The following is an 18,794-nucleotide window of genomic DNA, read 5'->3' as shown; positions in this document are numbered from 1 at the left end:
AGGGACACCACTGCCTGAGTTCTTCCCAGATTGGGGGAGGGGGGTGAACATGCCCACTGGGCCTCATAGGAAACGGGTGCTCTCAGAGGGTTCAGCCCTTGACTCTGGGAGGGACCTGCTGGCAAGTCACGGAAGGAGATGATGGTCATGGATGGGCAAGCCCTTGGTGTGCCCTCAGCAGAAAAATGGGAAAACTCGGAGTGCATCACTTTTATTTCCTGTTCTTAAATCCAGAGACAATCACATGTAAGCAGTGACAACTACTTAGAACAGCCACACACACCACCCGATTTCTGGGATCAGGAAAATATCTCCTTTCTCCCTCACCCTGCTTCCTGTTTAACTTTGTGACTTTTAACTGGAACTCAACTCTTCCCCAAAGCATTTTAACTCCAGAAAGACCAGCAGGGGGAACCCTTCCCTTAGGGTCTGGCTTTGCAGCTGCGGGCCGGGCAGGTGAAGGGCGGAGGGCCTTGCCCTACAGCAGCAGCCACCGCTGCAGGGCAGGCTTCCTGCTCTCCGCGGCCTGTTGCCCCAGTGCCAGGAGACCCAGCCTGATATACCCCCTCATGCACAGAGCTTCTGTGTCCTCATCTTGAAATGGAACCGTCAAACTCAACAAACAACACAGGAACTCGCCAACTTGTTGGCAGGACTAACCCAAACTCAGCCCTCTGATGGCTGATGCCAAATCCCTTAGATATTTGCTCTCTCCCCAGACATGTCTTCTTTCTTGGGAAGCCAGTGAGAAGGCAGCTGTGGCAGCAGCTGGAGAGAGGTTTCATGGTGGTGGCCTTTAACATTCTCAGTGGCAGAAACACTCCAGCACACACTGATGGGGGGCCGGGGAGGCCTCAGTGGACAAGAAGTATGGATGGGCTAGGGCGCCCTTGGCTGAGATCCGCTGGTTGGGGTCATATTGCAGGAGTTGCTGTGAAGGAAGGAAGAGGAGGAAAAAGACTGGGCCTGGTTGTCACCAGAGTGGGGGGAAGAATTATCCTCCCAGGTAAATCTCAGCTGAAAGGCCCCAAGCCCCAAAGTGCCGCCTTCAGACCCAGAAGTGCACAAAGCCACTACCTCCCAGCTCACAAGCCAGTTCTAGAATGTGGAGACAAAGACCTAGTTCTGGTCCAGCCCTGCTGAGTCACTCCCAATCTACAGGCTACTGAGGCTGAGTCAGTCTCTCCCTTCCCTACCGAGGTTTCCAGGCCCTAGCCTACTTCCAGGTGAGACAGACTTCTCTCTGTGTATCACAAAATATGGGCCCAAACCTGTCAGAAAGCATAACTGCGGGTGGGGTAGGAACTCCCAATCCCTATTCCCAGCCAGGCTGTGGGAGGACCCACTGCCTTGGAGTAGCTAGAATAGAGTGTTAAGAGCTTTGTTTTGAAGTCTATGCTGTCCTGCCATTTGGGTTGGTAAACACACACAGACTTCTGAAAGCTGCACTTGTAGCCTTAAGATGAGAATACTGCCTAGCCTGCCTCTTATCCAACACCAGGTTAAAGGGAGAAATGTGCCTGCAAGTCTGTGTGGGCAAGACGGGTGATTCTGCCCTTCAGGGCAGTATGGCCTAGGCCAGCCTAAGGGATCAAGATGGTGCAACAGGAGGCATGAGTGAGGACTAGCAGGGGGCCAGGCAGAAGGGAACATTGGGAGTAACCACTGTGGAAGGCACTGTGGAGAATATTGGCGCAGTAGGAGGTATGGTCCCGGCCTGGAAAAACTTAGTTTAGATGTGGTAATAATGACCACAGGACAAATTACCAAAAACACAGGGCAACTTAGGAAAAAAGGGCAAGAATCACAGCACAAAAACAAAGCTAACTACAGGAAAGATGTTTCAAAAGGAAAAGTGACCATTGGACTTATCATGGGACAGGCCTCCAGTTGGAACAGTCAATATGCACAAGGACAGGGACAAGCGAGTTGAGGACAGGGGTCAGAAAAAGAGACCAGCTTTGGCTTGGAGCCAGAGTTACATAAGACACTGGGTAACAAAAGGGACACTTCTGATTAAAGCAGCAGCTGGAGCTAGAAGGCCTTTCTTGCCCTCCCAGGTGCCTACCTTTACCTACCATGAGCAGGTCCTTGCCCGCTGGTTCTAGATTGGACACAACATCCTCCAGCCCCTTCCTGGTCCACTTGGGGAAGCTACCCTTATAGTTAGGCAACTGGGTAACTCCTGGCCATGTGGCTTCACTGGGGGTGCCCAGGGTCCGAAAGATACGAAAGAGCTGGTCAATCTCAGAGTCACCAGGAAACAGAGCTTTGCAGGTCACCTAGAATAAGGAAGAGGAGGTGTTGGGTCCACCCCCTATCATTCGGAATCCAATACAAATAAGAGGCCAGATCAGGGAGGCATCTTCAAAGATCTCTCCTGGGACCGTGCTAAGAATCCTAACCTTTCTGGAATAAGGCCCAGTTCCTCAGCTTGTTGGCCAATCCCTTAATCCACCTCTAATAGGTGAATGAGAATCCCCCCCACCCCACCTCAGTAGAACCCTGCCTATAGCCCTGTCCCTCTCCCTACCATCTCTGCGAAGATGCAACCAATGCTCCAGATATCTACAGCCGTTGAATAGAACTTGCTGCCCAAGAGAATCTCGGGGGCGCGATACCAGAGCGTCACCACCTGTGAGGACAAGGAAACAGCATCATTCAGACTTCCCTTCAGCCATCTTTTGCTCCCCTTTGTCCTATGGTACCTCATGGGTGTAGGTGCGTAGGGGCACCCCAAAGGCTCGAGCCAGTCCAAAGTCAGCCAGCTTGATGGCACCCAGCTCATTGATGAGCAGATTCTGGGGCTTCAGGTCTCTGTGGATGACCCGATGTGAGTGGCAGAAACTCACCCCCTGCAGCAGCTGGAAGAGGTAACTCTGAAATAGCGTGAGAGGGAGCTGGCTGAGCGGAAGTGGGGCTGGCTGAGCAGGCTGTTAGCAGTCTTCCCCGTCCTTCCCTGGGTACCTTGACTAAGTGCAAGGGGAGCGTGGCAACTGGGGTGGAGTCCATGAACCTCTTCAGATCCTGGCTGAGGAACTCAAACACCAGGTACAGCTTCTTCTCATTGTGCACCACATCCAGCAACCTGGCTGGGGGATGCCAGTCAGGATGAGGCTCTCAGGTGGACTGGGACAGGCCCCTTTCCTGCCTCCTTTCCCACCTCACCTGACGATGTTAGGGTGCTTAAGCTCTTTGAGCAGGGAGATTTCCCTGATGGCAGTGCTTGGGACCCCCTCAGTTTCCCTGCAGGGAAGAAGGGTACAGCAGTTGAGGCAGGGAACCAAGAAGGGTGCTTCTGCCCTGGGGGGAAGTTGCCCACGTTCCTTATTCCATAAGAATGGCCCATCCCTCAGCCATGGGGTGTTGGGGCACTGTGCTCCTCAGGATATACTTATTACCACGAGGGGCCCAGGGCAAAGCCTGGTTGGGGTGAAGATGAGGGTTCCACCTTTCTGGCCACCCCAATGTGACTGTACAGCACTCAGGAAAGGAGCTGAAAGTGAAACCCTGAGATGAGAGACAAATGGGGGAGCTAGGCTCACCTCTGGGTGGGGTGTCTTACGGGCCTGGGGGGCCAGGGCCGCCTCTGGGTGGGGTATCTCATGGGCCTGGGGGGCCACCTCTGGGTGGGGTGTCTCAGGGGCTGTCCCAGCACTCACAAATCCAGCCTGATCTTCTTGAGGGCCACAAGCTGCCCTGTCTCCTTGTTCTTGGCCTTATACACCACCCCATAGGTGCCCTCTCCGATCTTCTCTATCTTCTGGAACAGGTCCATGTCCACAAAGCTGCCTGGGAAACAGTGCCCGGGTGTTCACTTCCATGCCCAATACCCCTGTTGCATGCTCCAGCCTCCTGGGAGGCCTCTGCCCAGGGTTCCTGGCTCCCAAGCCTGTACCCACAGGACCAGCCCTACCTATGCATGCCAGGACACCCAGGGTCAGGGTGTCCTCTGCAACCCCCATCCCCACCCCAGCACTCCTGGGCACCTGGCAAGAGGTCCCCCACCCAGCCCAGGCCTCCTGCCAGGTGCCCAGCCAGGAAGGTGACTGGTTGGCTATGGAGCACAGGAAGGCCCAAACTTCTCATGCCTCAGCCCTCAGCTGCCCAGCCAGGCCCTGGTTCTGGGGGCTCAGCGCTGCCCAGAAGGGGTGCCTTGAAGTGGGGGAAGCAAAGTCAGCTGGGGTCAGAAGTCAGGGGTCAAGAAGTGTTTCTGGGCCCTGGCCGGTTGGCTCAGTGGTAGAGCGTCGGCCTGGCGTGCAGAAGTCCCGGGTTCGATTCCCGGCCAGGGCACACAGGAGAAGCGCCCATCTGCTTCTCCACCCTTCCCCCTCTCCTTCCTCTCTGTCTCTCTCTTCCCCTCCCGCAGCCCAGCCAAGGCTCCACTGGAGCGGAGATGGCCCCGGCGCTGGGGATGGCTCCTTGGCCTCTGCCCCAGGCGCTGGAGTGGCTCTGGTCGCAACAGAGCGACGCCCCGGAGGGGCAGAGCATCGCCCCCTGGTGGGCAGAGCGTCGCCCCCTGGTGGGCGTGCCGGGTGGATCCCGGTCGGGCGCATGCGGAAGTCTTCTGTCTGACTGTCTCTCCCCGTTTCGGGCTTCAGAAAAATACAGGGAAAAGAAAAAAAAAAAAGAAGAAGGGTTTCTGGAGCCACAGCACTGCCCTAGGCCGCACAGGTAGGGCGAGGGCCTAGGCCGGACCAGTGTGCAGATGCGCTCGACCTCCTCTGAGGGCAGAAAACTACGCGGGGTCGCCCCTGCTGCTTCCTGGGCCCTCTACCCAGGTCTGCGGGTCCCCAGGTCCCCAGCCCCTCTCCTCGCAGGGGTCCCACTCGAGTTCACCAGAAAGCCTGCGTGGGGCGGCCTCACGGCTCGGGTGGCCCCACAGCTGGGCGGACTTCTGCAGCTCCTCCTAGCCGCCGGCGGCGCTGCACCACGTACGCACGCTGCAAGGGCTCGCCACCGGGGCCTTTATTCAAGAGGACCTTCTGGGATCCTCCATCACCTCGCTGGAGGTGCACAGCCCGCAGCGCCCCAGAGCGCAGCCTCCGCTCTATCCTAGGGGAGGGGGTGTCAGGCTTTGGTGCCTACTCTCCAGGCTCTCATTTCTGGGACAATCCATGTTCCCAAGCCCTCCCCGCTTCTCTCCAGTTCCACAAAAGGCCGTCACTCCGGGGAAGTTCCTGTGTCGTCTCTGTAGCAGATCCAGCGTCTCGGGTGGGCTTGACCCCAGGAGCAGTTTGGGGGAGGGTCCCCAGGGCTCCCATTTGCTACCGGCTGCCGCCTCTCTCCCGCTGGTATGTCCTCTGCTCTCTGATGGCTTGTTCTAACAAGGGAAGGTTCATTCCTTCCACACAAGTCAGCAGGCGGGCCTTCACCATCGAACCTCCATCTGCAAGACAAACACCAAGGCACTAGCTGATGCATCCCTGCCGTCCCCCCTCCACCTGTTCTCAGTCCTGAGGTGTTTTTTTTTTTGGGGGGGGGTGTATATTTTTCTGAAGTTGGAAACGGGGAGGCAGTCAGACAGACTCCTGCATGCACCCAACCGGGATCCACCCGGCATGCCCACCAGGGGGCGACGCTCTGCCCATCTGGGGTGTCGCTCTGTTGCAACCAGAGCCATTCTAGCGCCTGAGGCAGAGGCCACAGAGCCATCCTCAGCGCCTGGGCCAACTTTGCTCCAATGGAGCCTTGGCTGCAGGAGGGGAAGATAGAGAGAAAGGAGAGAGGGAAGGGTGGAGAAGCAGATGCTTCTCCTGTGTGCCCTGACCAGGAATCGAACCCGGGACGTCCACATGCCGGGCCAATGCTCTACCACTCAGTCCTGAGTTTTGACAGGATGAATTTGACAAGGCACACGGGACACTGGCAGTTTGTCTACTTGGGCCCACCATGTGCTACACGCACATGTCTGGAACTTAGGGGATAGCCTGGAAATTCCACTTCTCCAGGGAAGGGCCAGAGAGATATACCCTCCACTTCCCTCTCTTGTTATTTTAGTTCCTGCCGTTTTCCCTGTAGGTTCCAAGTGGCTGGAGTTGAAGGGGGTGTCAATTATCTCAAATTACATATTTACATTTGTACCAAAGGAAGGGCCTCCTGGGACCCTCTGGTACTGGAAATTAAGGCAAAGAGACCACTCCATATTTAATAAATCCAAGGAGAGCCCTGGCCGGGTCATTCAGTGCATAAAGCATCATCCTGGTGCACCGAGGTCCAATCCCCATTCAGGAGACATACAAGAAGCAATTAATGAGTACAAAACTAAATGGAACAACTAAGTAGAATAAGTTGATGTTTCTCTCTCTCTCTCTCTCTCTGTCCCTTCCCCTTTCTCCCTTCCTCCCTCTCTTCTCTCAATCAATAGAAAAAAATTAAAAATAAATAAATCCAAGGAGAGAGTTTGGCCTCATAGGGGCAAATCATCCCACCCTGTACAAGGGGCCAAGGGGGCTTCTAGCAGATGCTGTGGTGACCTGATGAAAGGTTTGTCAATGTTCAAGTGACATCAATCAATAAAGATTTCTGAGGTTTTCCCTAATTATTATTTTTTTTTCTTTTTTCACTCATGTTCTCTGCTTTCTGGCAAATCAATGAATACATTCCATGCTCTAGAATGGGTAGTCAACCTTTTTATACCTACTGCCCATTTTGTATCTCTGTTAGTAGTAAAATTTTCTAACTGCCCACTGGTTCCACAGTAATGGTGATTTATAAAGTAGGGAAGTAACTTTACTTAATAAAATTTATAAAGCAGAGTTACAGCAAGTTAAAGCATATAATAGTAATTACTTACCAAATACTTTATGTCGAATTTTCGCTAAGTGTGGCAGAATAAATCTTTATAAAACAACTTACTATAGTTAAATCTATCTTTTTATTTATACTTTGGTTGCTCCGCTACTGCCCACCATGAAAGCTGGAACGCCCACCAGTGGGCGGTAGGGACCAGGTTGACTACCACTGCTTTAGAACATCACCCTGTCTGCTTTTGACACAATTCAGAGATAAACTCTGGTTAGATAAAGTGTATGCCTAGCTTTCCTATTGACTTAACACAGCCTGGGGGCAGAATTCCAAGTGCTGGGCCCTGTAGGTTCCAGCCTTCCACACTGGAAGATAAATTTGTTTGAAACATGACCTCTCCTGTGTGTCATTGGCTTCTGTTGGTACCAGTGCTGGGCTGCAGAGACTGCACGGCCTAGAGTGGAGTGGGCATGTGACAATATCTGGATCTATTGAAAAGTGTAAACCAGTGGTAGTCAACCTGGGCCCTACCGCCTCCTAGTGGGCGTTCCAGGCTTTCGTGGTGGGTGGTAGCGGAGCAACCAAAGTATAAATAAAAAGATAGATTTAATTATAGTAAGTTGTTTTATAAAGATTTATTCTGCCAAACTTAGTGAAATTCTGACAAAGTGTTTGGTAAGTAATTATTATTATATGCTTTAACTTGCTATAACTCTGCTTTATAAATTTTATAAAGTAAAGTTACTTCCCTATTTTATAAATCACCATTACTGTGGAACCGGTGGGCGGTTAGAAAATTTTACTATTAACAGAGATACAAAGTGGGCGGTAGGTATAAAAAGGTTGACTACCCCTGGTGTAAAATGTTGATTCTCATCCTTCTGCAGGAACAGCTAGACTGGCTATACTGATCAATCAGACAGGATACCGGCCTAAATTTCTCATGGTACTGAGAGGCCTGGACACATATAGCCCTAAATTGTTTTCACAGAGCAGTAGCATGTGTTCAGGATGACATGGGGAGAGCAAGGACAAAATCAGAGAGTCTAATTCACAAAAATCTCACAATAGGTTTCTATGTCAAATGCTTCCAAACTGCCTGTATGAAGATTTTCTTTTTTAACTTCATTTCATAGCACTTTCCTTACATGTCAGCTCCCCCTACCCACAACATTGGGAACCCTCCCTTCTAGATTTACATAGTGGAACAAGGAGTTTCTCCTGGGGAATGAAAATTCACAGCTATTAAATATGAAGGTGAGCTTCAAAAATGTGATTATAACAAGGGACATATCTATTAGTCCATGTGCGAAAGGTCAACAGCATGCAAAGAATAGTGTTTGAAGAAGTGTTGTAGGGAAGGGAGAAGGGAGTTATGAAGAAGATAGCTAGAGAAATAGTCCTTAAGGGGAATCTCTTCTTGCAAAGACAAAGACCCAAGAAGGAGGGACTGAGTTACAAGAATAGTCACGATGTAGTGGATTGAGGTGTAAGCGGAACTAAGGGAGGGGTGATAGGGAGAACAGGCCTTCTTTTAGGAAGTTTGACTATGAAGGGCGGAAGGGTCACAGCCAGGTAGGCATATAGAGAAAATGTTGTCAACATTATATTATTATTATAATTATTATTGAGGCAGGTAAGTTAGAATAGGGAACAAAGGCCTCAAGCTCTACCCCACCCCTTCTCTATCTTGGCTGGAGCATCACAGATGTGACCTCCCTGACCACCTGTTCCCTTGCTTCCCCCTCCTCAATTTCCTGTAATTGAGAGGACCAAAACAAACAAACAAACAAACACAAACAAAAACTGATGTCTGAAGAGGAGTGACACGGATGAGCTGCGTAGGCAGTCACCCTACCAGTGTCAGAAGCAGGGGCCACCCTCTCCCACCCTCCTCCTTCATCCACATTTAATAAAAACCTTCCACCCAGACCCCACCAGTGTGTCTCATGGCTTGAGGTCACCTGGTCTCACTTCTCGAGTACCTACTCTTGCTTTAGTGTATTTACTGTGCTTTACTAAATCTATCACACTCTTGAATTCCTTCTTGGGTCGTGGCGAGAACCTGAGTCAGGTTTAGGTCTCCTTTGGCCTCCCCAAGTGCTGCCCAGCATTAACTACTCTTATTATTATTACTTTAATATGGAAGAGGCTACCATGCTTTATATGCCGAGAGGGAAGAACCAGTGGCAACAGCTTAAGGCAGTGATTCTCAAAGTGTGCGCCAGGGCGCACTGATGTGCCCTAGAAGTCTTCCAGGTGTGTCCTATGGTATTCCAGAGAAATATGTGCCTGTTGGGGACCAAAAAACCAAAAGGGTTTTTGGAGTTTAGATTTTTGGGGGACAGAGGTGTGGGGAATTGGCTGTAAGCCGACAGTCTGCCCAACCCCCCACCTCACTTGCCTGATTAGGCTGCAAAAGGCTGTTAAGCTGTGGTGCTGGATTGTTTACACTACCCCCCATGTTCCCCGGAAAGACTGGAGGCAAGTTTCTTCTATAGTTTGTTTGGTGTAAAGTTAAGATGATATGTATGGTGGGGGTTTTCTGCACTTAACACAAGAGTAAAAAGAGAGGAATTCTTCAATGTATTGACAAGGAAATGAGAGTTTGCCTTTCAAACATATGGCCAGCCTGACCAGGCGGTGGCACGGTGGATGGAGCGTCAGACTGGGATGCGGAGGACCCAGGTTCGAGACCCTGAGGTCGCCACCTTGAGTGCGGGTTCATCTGGTTTGGGCAAAGCTCACCAGCTTGGACCCAAGGTCACTGGGTCGAGCAAGGGGTTACTCAGTCTGCTGAAGGCCCGTGGTCAAGGCACATATGAGAAAGCAATCAATGAACAACTAAGGTGTCACAAAGAAAAACTGATGATTGATGCTTCTCATCTCTCTCCGTTCCTGTCTGTCTGTCCCTATCTCTGCCTCTGTAAAAAAAACAAAACAAAACATATGGCCAAACATTGAAGAAATCACTAGGACACATCAGGCTCATGTTTCTCATAAACACAAGAATGAAAAAACTTAACACATTTGCACCGGGACCTGCCAAATTTACTAAATCTCATTATGAATGTATCTATATATATAAAAAGATAACTTTTTTGTCATTTTAAAATATTTTAACCCCTCTTTTTTATAAATTCTAAAAAGTATAACTCAAAAAATGTAACATGAAAATGTTTTTAATGTCAGAATAAATTTAATTTTGTCGTATTTATTTTGTTTACTATAAAAGCACGCTTGGACTTTATATTTTTTTCTTTAATATATATATATTTAAAATATTTTATTTATTGATTTTTTTAGAGAGAGAGGAGTGAGAGAGAGAGAAGGGGGAGGAGCAGGAAGCATCAACTCCCATATGTGCCTTGACCAGGCAAGCCCAAGGTTTCGAACCGGCGACCTCAGTGTTCCAGGTCGACGCTTTATCCCACTGCGCCACCACAGGTCAGGCCTTCTTTAATATTTGACTTAATTATTACAACATATTTCTCAGAAATTTGTATATAGTGCGCCTACAATTATTTGTAGGATTTTAAATGCGCCCCAACTTCAAAAAGTGTGAGAACCACTGGCTTAAGGGTTGGGTTGAGAGAGTGGAGTCCCTGCGGAGGGCAGACCATGGGTCCCAGCACAGGGCTGCACTCAGGCAGGAGCACCCCTTCTCTACCCCAGGCTGAGGGAAGGGAGCCACAGAGAGGTGTGGATGCATATTATAATTTTAGGAGGATGGACTGCTGCGGTGTCCCCAATTTTACCTGGGATGTAGGAGGTAAGAGAATTTGCTGACAGGTGGAGGTGATGAAACAGGTTTGTGTTATAAGTGAATGCCTGAAATAGCTGTGTGGATTGTGGGACATAAGGGAGGATTTCTCAGCAGTGTGGAGGACTCTGGTAAGACGAGACCTTGAAATCATTGTGCTAGAAATTTGAATGCAAGGAGCTTTGTGAACTTTCTTGGTCAACAGTCGATTGGGACCTGAACGGGTGAAGGTTAGAGTTTAATCAGGCAGCAGTGAGGGGAAGGGCTGGAAACTTCCTCCAGGAATATAGTTTAAATGATAGTGAGGTCCAGCTAGAAGGGAAAAAGTGAACAAAAGATGGAGGAAAATGGAGTCCAAAGTCCATGGTGTGGAAGAGGGGATGGAAAGAAAGATATGGAGGGTGAACTGGAGCTGTTCCAGGAAGCAGAAGTGGGCCATTCTGGGAGTAGCCATGGGTGTCAGAGCAGAAGTGAGAAGGGTCACAAGGTGGCAGAACCAGTTGGCCACAGAGGAGAAAAGTGTGCAATGACAAACCTGAGGAGCCAGCAGGATGTGGGCCCCACCTGTGGTGCGTTTGGCTTGAGAAGGGGACCAGCCCTCCATGTGGGAGGGAGGGCAGAGATCTGCGGTCCTGGAAACGAGCCAGGTCTCAGGCAGGTCCCGGCACAGGCAACCGCAGGAAAAGGAGGCCCGAAGATGGAAGAGCAAAGGTGCCAGAGGAAACAAAGGAAGACCAGTGGAGGAGAAAACGGTGGTCAGGTGGAGCAAACCAGAAGGGGTGGCATTTAGGGGCTTATGGCGAGAACTCTAGAGCAGCCCCATGCTGTAGGCAAGTCACCTTCAGCCTGGGAACTCTATTAGGGACCCTGAGGCAGAGTGGGGAGAGGCTGTACCCCAGTACCTTAGCACCTGGACAGAAAGCCCTTGGGCCTTTGGATGGTGGCCAAGGAAAGTGACACAGAGCTGGCACTGCCTCACCTTTTCTATTTCCTCAGCAAGCTCACTGTGTAAACACTTGAGACAGGTGACTTGAGGCAGCCTCTTATCTGTTCTCAGAACCACCAATCTTGTCAAGGGGCATGACTGCTGTCTGATTGACCTTTGTGTCCCCACAGGACTTTGGACATGACCAGGGGCCAGCCACACTGTGCCCCCTCTGCCCAGGTTGGGGGTGATGTGGCCACTTCCATGCTCAGCCCATACTCTGCCCCTCCCTCCTCATTGTCAAGTTTCTTCCTTTGTGTCAGTTGCAAATGATGAGCATGTATGACTTTTAAAAACTTTGGGAAATTTTTTTAAGAATAGAAAAAGAATATGGGTTATAATATAACCAGTAAACTAATCAGAGCCTAGGAAGAATGTTGCCTGATCTGAGGGTTGATTGTTCAGCTTCAATCTTTTGTTGGCCAGAATTCTTCAGAGCAGTGCTGTGTGCCTCCCCGGTGCATCAACCACAAGGCCCACAATCCACTGCTCTGCCTCTTGAATGATCAGATAGACCAGGCAGGCCCAGTGCTACCCCATTCCCCACAAGCTTTCGCCTAGTGAATCTAGCAGCTGGTGATAATGATCATTGCTTGAATTTATCACTTCACCAACCAGGGCTTTCAAAGAAGTCATTTTCAAATTCAATCATTTCTCCTACATTTGTTCACTGAGATTCTTCTCTAAAGAACTTCCCCTTGTCAAGCATTTGTTTTCCCTGAAATATACTGTTCACAAAAATTAGGGGATATATTATAGCCTCATATTCATTTTGAAACATCCCATAATTTTTGTGAGCAGTATACAATCCAAGCAGAAAAAATGCAAGAGAAGGAAGCAGCAGGTATAAGTGAGGCAGCCATGTGGAAACAGCCAGTTCCAGGTTTCAGTAAATTCTATAAAACAAATGACTAAGTTCTCTAAGAAATGGCATTTAAAAAAAAAAAGAAAAGAAAAAGGGAAAACAGAACTGTTAGAGATGAACAGAGACATGGTATATGTGACCCAAATGCAGTGTATGGACTTTGGGATCCTGATTTCAGCTAGCCAATTATAAAACTCATCTTTGGGGGGGGGGGGGGTGAAAATGGGGGAAAGTGAACATGGACAAGGTATTAGATTATATGAATAAAAAGCTATTAATTTTGTTGGGTGTGATTGTGGTGGTGGTAGAGAAACATACTGAGGTATTTATGAGTAAAAGGAGACAATGTGTTATATTTGCTTTAAAATGCACCAGCAGGATAAATAAACAAATGCAGGCATGGAGACAGAACAGTGGGGTGTGGGTCATGCTGAATATGGGTGAAGGGTGCATGGAGGTGATTTCTACCATTCTACATCTGTATATGTTTGAGATAAAAACCTTAAAGTAAAAAATTATACGGGTTGAATTTATACTTTAAATATTTTTTCATGTTTTTTCCCACAAATCATTAGAAGTGTCCATTCCAGGTCTGCCCTTGTCCTGGCCTGCTGTCCCATCTTAGTTTCCTGGAATTTGCAATCAGGCCTTAAGAGCTTCAGACACTAGGCAGTCAGTTCTCCAGAGCCCCCAGGACTTACTGTATGGCTCGTGAATCATTCATGCAAAGGCCCTTTGTACCCATTCCCATCTCTCCTCCTGATAACCCTCTCACACCAATTATGAGGGCAGGAACTCTTTGATTGCAAAGGCTTAAGCCTGAATAAAGATTAACTTTTATTTTTTTTTATTTTTTGGGGGTTTTTTTTTTTCATTTTTCTGAAGCTGGAAACAGGGAGAGACAGTCAGACAGACTCCCACATGCGCCCGACCGGGATCCACCCGGCACGCCCACCAGGGGCGACGCTCTGCCCTCCAGGGGGCGATGCTCTGCCCATCCTGGGCGTCACCATGTTGTGACCAGAGCCACTCTAGCGCCTGGGGCAGAGGCCACAGAGCCATCCCCAGCGCTCGGGTCATCTTTGCTCCAATGGAGCCTTGGCTGCGGGAGGGGAAGAGAGAAACAGAGAGGGAAAGCGCGGCGGAGGGGTGGAGAAGCAAATGGGCGCTTCTCCTGTGTGCCCTGGCCGGGAATCGAACCCGGGTCCTCCGCACGCTAGGCCGACGCTCTACCGCTGAGCAAGATTAACTTTTATTAAATCAAATATAATTAAAGTAAGCACCACTTAATAACTTTTATTTCCAAGTGCATTTTGCCCACAGTTAAAAATCACTGTGACTTTTGGAAAGTTAGTTGGTAGTATAAATGAACAAACATAAATGTTTATATCTTTTAATGTAGCAGTTCTACTTTTAGGAAACTACCCTAAAGAAATAATAAGCCTGGCCTGACCAGGCGGTGGCGCAGTGGATAGAGTGTCAGACTGGGATGCAAAGGACCCAGGTTCGAGACCTTGAAGTAACCAGCTTGAGTGTGGGCTCACCAGCTTGAGCGAGGGATCTCTGGCTTTGAGCATGGGATCATAGACATGACTCCATAGTCGCTGGCTTGAGTAAGGGGTCACTCACTCTGCTGTAGCCCCCTGGTCAAGGCACAGATGAGAAAGCAATCAATGAACAACTAAGGAGCTGCAACAAAGAATTGATGCTTCTCATTTCTCTCCCTTCCTGTCTGCATGTCTCTCTCTCTGTCAAAAACAAAAAAGAAATAATCAGCCTGAACAGGCGGCAGAGTAACAAACTGGGACATGAAGGACCCAGGTTTGAAATCCCGAGGTCGCAGGATGGCGCACGAGCTCACCAGCTTGAGCGTGGGGTGACCGGCTTGAATGTGGGATCATAGACATAACCCCATAGTCACTGGCTTGAGCCCAAAGGTTGCTGGCTTGAGCCCAAAGTCACTGTTGATAAAGGGGTCACTTGCTCTGCTGTAGTCCCCCTCCACGTCAAGGCACATTCGAGAAAGCAATCAATGAATAACTAAGGAGCCGCAAAGAAAAATTGATGCTTCTCATCTCTCTCCCTTCCTGTCTGTCTGTCCCTATTTGTCCCTCTCTCTGACTCTCTCTCTCTGTCAAAAATAATAATAATAATCAGAAAATGACAAAGGTTAGTGAACAAAGATGTTAATTGTAGTGTTTTAAATACATATCTAGATAGATTTTTTTCTTAAAAACTTCCCCACGTCTCTGGCTATAGAAGAAATACATTTTCCTTGTAAAATGCTAATAAAAATGTAAAGAATCCTACAATCCTACCACCCAGAAATAACTATTGACATTTTGGTAAATAATCTTTCAAAATTTTATGTATGAAATATAAAAAATACTTTTATATTTATGTAAAAATATATTAAACAAAAATAGGATCATACAATAATACACAGTATTTTGTAAACTTTTTCTAAGTAACATATTGTGAACATCTTTTTATGTGAATTCATATATATTTGAATTGTTGATGGCTGCATAATATTCTACTGACTAAATACACCATAACTGCTTTAACCAGTAATCAATGTACAGTGCATTTAAATTTTTTTTTAGTTGTTAATTTTAGTGAAAGAGGAAGGAGGAGAGAGAGAGAAACAAAGATCTGTTCTTGTATGTACCTTGACCAGGGATCAAACCAGCAACCTCTGTGCTTCTGGACAATGATCTAACCAACCAAGCTGTCCAGCCAGGGCATACAGTACATTTAGAAGCAAAAAATGAAAACAATATATATGTCCAATGGTTATATAAATTAGGATACACACCTAATCTATAAAATATAGTCATTAAATACAATATCTAAAAAAATTCTGAAAACATGAGGAAATGCTTATGATATACTGTAAAGCCAAAACAACCAGATCCAACCAAAATGGCGCAGAGATAGCTCGATGGGAGGCAAAGAATGTGAGTACCCAGATTTTAAAGAGCAAACTTCAAATCTCAAAGATTCTTCCAGGTTGCTTTTATTCCTTCCCTTGTGTTTACTTTCTTTTACGCTGACTTCTGGGATAGTTATTCAAGACCCATTCTCTCTGAGCATTTGGTTTCCTCACCTGTGAACTAGCAATAAGATTCAGATTGCTGAACCAGGTGGTGGCACAGTGGATGGAGCATTGACCTGGGATCCTGAGGACCCAGGTTCGAAACCCTGAGTTTGCTGGCTTGAGTGCAGGATCATAGACATGGCTTGAGAAGGGTCACTGGCTTGGCTGGAGTCCCCCAGGTCAAGGCACATATGAGAAAGCAATCAATGCCCTGGCCGGTGGTTCAATGCATAGAGAGTTGGCTGGGCATACAGACATCCTGGGTTTGATTCCTGGTCAGGGCACACAGGAGAAACAACCATCTGCTTCCTCCCCAATTCCCCCTTCTCTCCTTCTTCTCCTCACACAGACAGTGGCTTGAATGGTTCAAATGTGGCCCCATGCACTGAGGATAGCACGGTTGGTCCAAGTGTTGACCTCAGGCACTAAAAATAGCTCAGCACTTGAGCATCAGCCCCAGATGGGGTTGCCAGGTGGATCCTGGTCGGGGTTCATGTGGGAGTCTATCTCATTATCTCCCCTCCTCTCATCTAAAAATAAGAAAGCAACCAATGAACAACTAAAGAGCTGCAACTACGAGTTGATGCTTCTCACCTGTCTCCCTTTTTGTCTGTCTGTGTGTGTCTCTCTCTCTAAAAAAAAAAAGGGAAAAAAAGGATTCAGAGTAAGGACTGGTGAGAAGATTCAAAAAAATTTAAGCAAACCTGGTACCAAGCCTGTACATTGTAGGCCTTCATATTAATGGTTTCTCTCCACTCTTTCTCAATGCCCTGTGGCAGCTCAGCTCTGAGCCCAATCACACATCTCTCATGAATCTCTGAACTGGTGAGATGATTTGGAAGGAACCTTAACCCCAGTGACATACTCTTGTTGGATCAGAAACCAGGCCCAGAGTGAAGAAGCACGTATGAGACCCCGGCTTACCCTTCTGGTGCTCAAGCTCCCCAAGGACAGTGTATAGGGAGCCCGTCTGAGCTTGGAATGGCTCCACCAACTTGGTACAGACAAAGATCTGGTGCTGGTCAGATTCATGCTGAGCTGTCAGGGTCACTCGGGACTGGGTCATGTCGTAGAGGCACAATCTGAAAGTCAGGGGAAGTGCGATCACTTTTATCCATAGACACAACCACCACAAAGCATCAAAGGTTTTGGGAGGCCAATAAACCCAAGGGAAAGTTTGCTTTGACCAGACAAAATAAAAATGGCAGTAACAAATCAGAAAAACTATTTTAATCTAGAGCAGTGGTTCTCAAAGTGTGTGCCAGGACGCACTGGTGCACCCTTGAAGATTTCCAGGTGCGCCCTACGGTATTCCAGAGAAATATGTGCCTGTTGGGGACCAAAAACCAACAGGGTTTATGGAGTTTAGATTTTGGGGGGACAGAGGTGTGGGGAATTGGCTGTAAGCCGACAGTCTGCCCAACCCCCACCTCACTTGCCTGATTTGGTTGCAAAAGGCTGTTAAGCTGTGGTGCTGGATTGTTTACACTACCCCCCATGTTCCCCAGAAAGACTGGAGGCAAGTTTCTTCTATCCTTTGTTTGGTGTAAAGTTAAGATGATGGGTATGGTGGGAGTTCTCTGCACTCAACACAAGAGTAAAAAGAGAGGAATTCTTCAATATATTGATGAGGAAATGAGAGTTTGCCTTTCAGAGATATGCCCAAACATTGAAGAAGTCACTAAGACACATCAGGGTCATGTTTCTCATAAACACAAGAATGAAAAAACTTAACACATTTGCGCCAGGACCTGCCAAATTTAATTTACTAAATCTTACTAAGAATGTATCTATATATATAAAAAGATAACTTTTTTGTCATTTTTTAATTTTTTAACCCTTTTTTACAAATTCTAAAAAGCATAACTCAAAAAATATAACATAAAAATGTTTTTAATGTCAGAATAAATTTAATTTTGTCATGTTTATTTCATTTTAATTACCATAAAAGCATACTTGGACTTTATATATTTTTTCTTTAATATTTGACTTTATTATTATAACATATTTCTCAGAGATTTGTATATAGTGCACCTACAATTATTTGTAGGATTTTAAATGCACCCCAACTTTAAAAAGTTTGAGAACCACTGGTCTAAAGTATTGAGGTAAAAATTACATGCATTAAAAGGCACCGGCTCTGCCTGACCAGGTGGTGGCGCAGTGGATAGAGCGTCGGACTGGGATGCCGAAGGACCCAGGTTCGAGTCCCCGGGGTCGCCAGCTTGAGCGCGGGCTCATCTGGCTTGAGCAAAGAGCTCACCAGCTTGGACCCAGGGTTGCTGGCTCCAGCAGGGGGTTACTCGGTCTGCTGAAGGCCCACGGTCAAGGCACATGTGAGAGAGCAATCGATGGGCAACTAGGAAGTCGCAACGCGCAACGAGAAACTGATGATTGATGCTTCTCATCTCTCTCCGTTCCTGTCTGTCTGTCCCTGTCTATCTCTGCCTCTATAAAAAAAAAAAAAAAGAAAAAAAAGGCACCTGCTCAATGAGTTTTGATAAAAATACACACTTGGTATAACCATCCCCCCTGTCAAGAGTTAGTACATTTCTATCACCCTAAAAGGTCCCCTTGTACCCCTCTGACATATTCCTGTTGGATGATATGTATGGTGGGGGTCAACCCCCCCATCTTCCACCCCAGGCAACCACTGATTCGCTTTTGGTCCCTATAGATGGATTTTCCTGCTCAAACAGCTCATATGAATGGAATTACAATGGCATCTGTTCTTTTGTGTCTAGCTTCTTTCAGTCACCATAATGGTTTTGAGATTTGTTGATATTGTTGGATAAATCAGTACTTTGTTCTTTTTCATTGCTCAGTAACACTCTGTTGAATGGATAAACAAATGCAAACAACATTTGCTGAAATGACTACTCTTTCCCAACTCAATTACATTGATGTTTTTGCTGAAAATCAATAGATTTTGGTTTAGTAAATAGATTACAGTTAAATAAATTATAATATACCTATGCAATGAAATAAAATGTATCTATTTAAAGTGAGGATATAGATCTATATACTTGGCATGAAACTAGGTTTACCATACACAAGTAAATGGACAAATGGTACTATCTAGTAATATAATAGGATCTCACCTAGGTTAAAATATTTCTCTCTATATATATATGTACATATATGTCTCCAAGAGTCCCCAATGATCCAATATTTTTTTTAATCTATTGATTTGAGGCCCTGGCTGGTTGGCTCAGTGATAGAGTGTCGACCTGGATTGTGGATGTCCTGGGGTTGATTCCCGGTCAGGGCACACAGGAGAAGTACCCATCTGCTTCTCCACCCCTCCTCCTCTCCCTTCCCTCTCTCTTTTTTC

General features: G+C 47.3%; 2 protein-coding genes across 4 annotated transcripts in view; both read right to left on the bottom strand.

Annotated features, from left to right (window-relative positions):
* Positions 1–123: 123 nt before the first annotated feature.
* Positions 124–4,307, bottom strand: CDK3 (cyclin dependent kinase 3). 3 transcript variants are annotated; one of them, XM_066381347.1, is made up of 7 exons: positions 3,663–4,307; positions 3,169–3,246; positions 2,968–3,088; positions 2,709–2,879; positions 2,534–2,635; positions 2,079–2,282; positions 124–931 (listed from the first exon to the last, which is right to left on the bottom strand). In XM_066381347.1, the coding sequence occupies exons 1-7, from the start codon at positions 3,776–3,778 to the stop codon at positions 806–808; spliced, it is 918 nt and encodes a 305-aa protein (XP_066237444.1). In that variant the 5' UTR covers positions 3,779–4,307; the 3' UTR covers positions 124–805. The 3 variants fall into 3 exon arrangements, with proteins under 3 accessions (XP_066237444.1, XP_066237445.1, XP_066237446.1); XM_066381349.1 differs by having other exon boundaries at positions 125–931; positions 2,968–3,092; XM_066381348.1 differs by having other exon boundaries at positions 2,968–3,092; positions 3,169–3,787.
* Positions 4,308–4,944: 637 nt separating this feature from the next.
* The window catches only part of TEN1 (TEN1 subunit of CST complex), a 40,676-nt gene continuing 26,826 nt past the window's right edge, over positions 4,945–18,794 (bottom strand). Inside the window, exons 3-4 of the mRNA XM_066381361.1 lie at positions 16,385–16,542; positions 4,945–5,389 (exon numbers count right to left, since the gene is read on the bottom strand). Coding sequence (XP_066237458.1) covers positions 5,268–5,389; positions 16,385–16,542 — 280 coding nt within the window. The 3' untranslated portion in view covers positions 4,945–5,267. The remainder of the gene's footprint in view (positions 5,390–16,384; positions 16,543–18,794) is intronic.

This window comes from Saccopteryx leptura, chromosome 4 (assembly GCF_036850995.1).
Source record: "Saccopteryx leptura isolate mSacLep1 chromosome 4, mSacLep1_pri_phased_curated, whole genome shotgun sequence".
Taxonomy (NCBI): domain Eukaryota; kingdom Metazoa; phylum Chordata; class Mammalia; order Chiroptera; family Emballonuridae; genus Saccopteryx; species Saccopteryx leptura.
Note: the sequence above shows the minus strand (reverse complement) of the source record. Positions and strands in the feature narration are given on the sequence as shown.

Excerpts from the sequence above, each read along its gene's own strand:
- CDK3 (XM_066381347.1), bottom strand. The coding sequence starts at position 3,778 with ATGGACCTGTTCCAGAAGATAGAGAAGATCGGAGAGGGCACCTATGGG. Across the intron at positions 3,089-3,168 it reads AAGCACCCTAACATCGTCAG|GTTGCTGGATGTGGTGCACA; the intron begins GTGAGGTGGGAA and ends TCCCCCAGCCAG. Across the intron at positions 932-2,078 it reads CGGGCAAGGACCTGCTCATG|CAACTCCTGCAATATGACCC; the intron begins GTAGGTAAAGGT and ends CTTCCTTCACAG.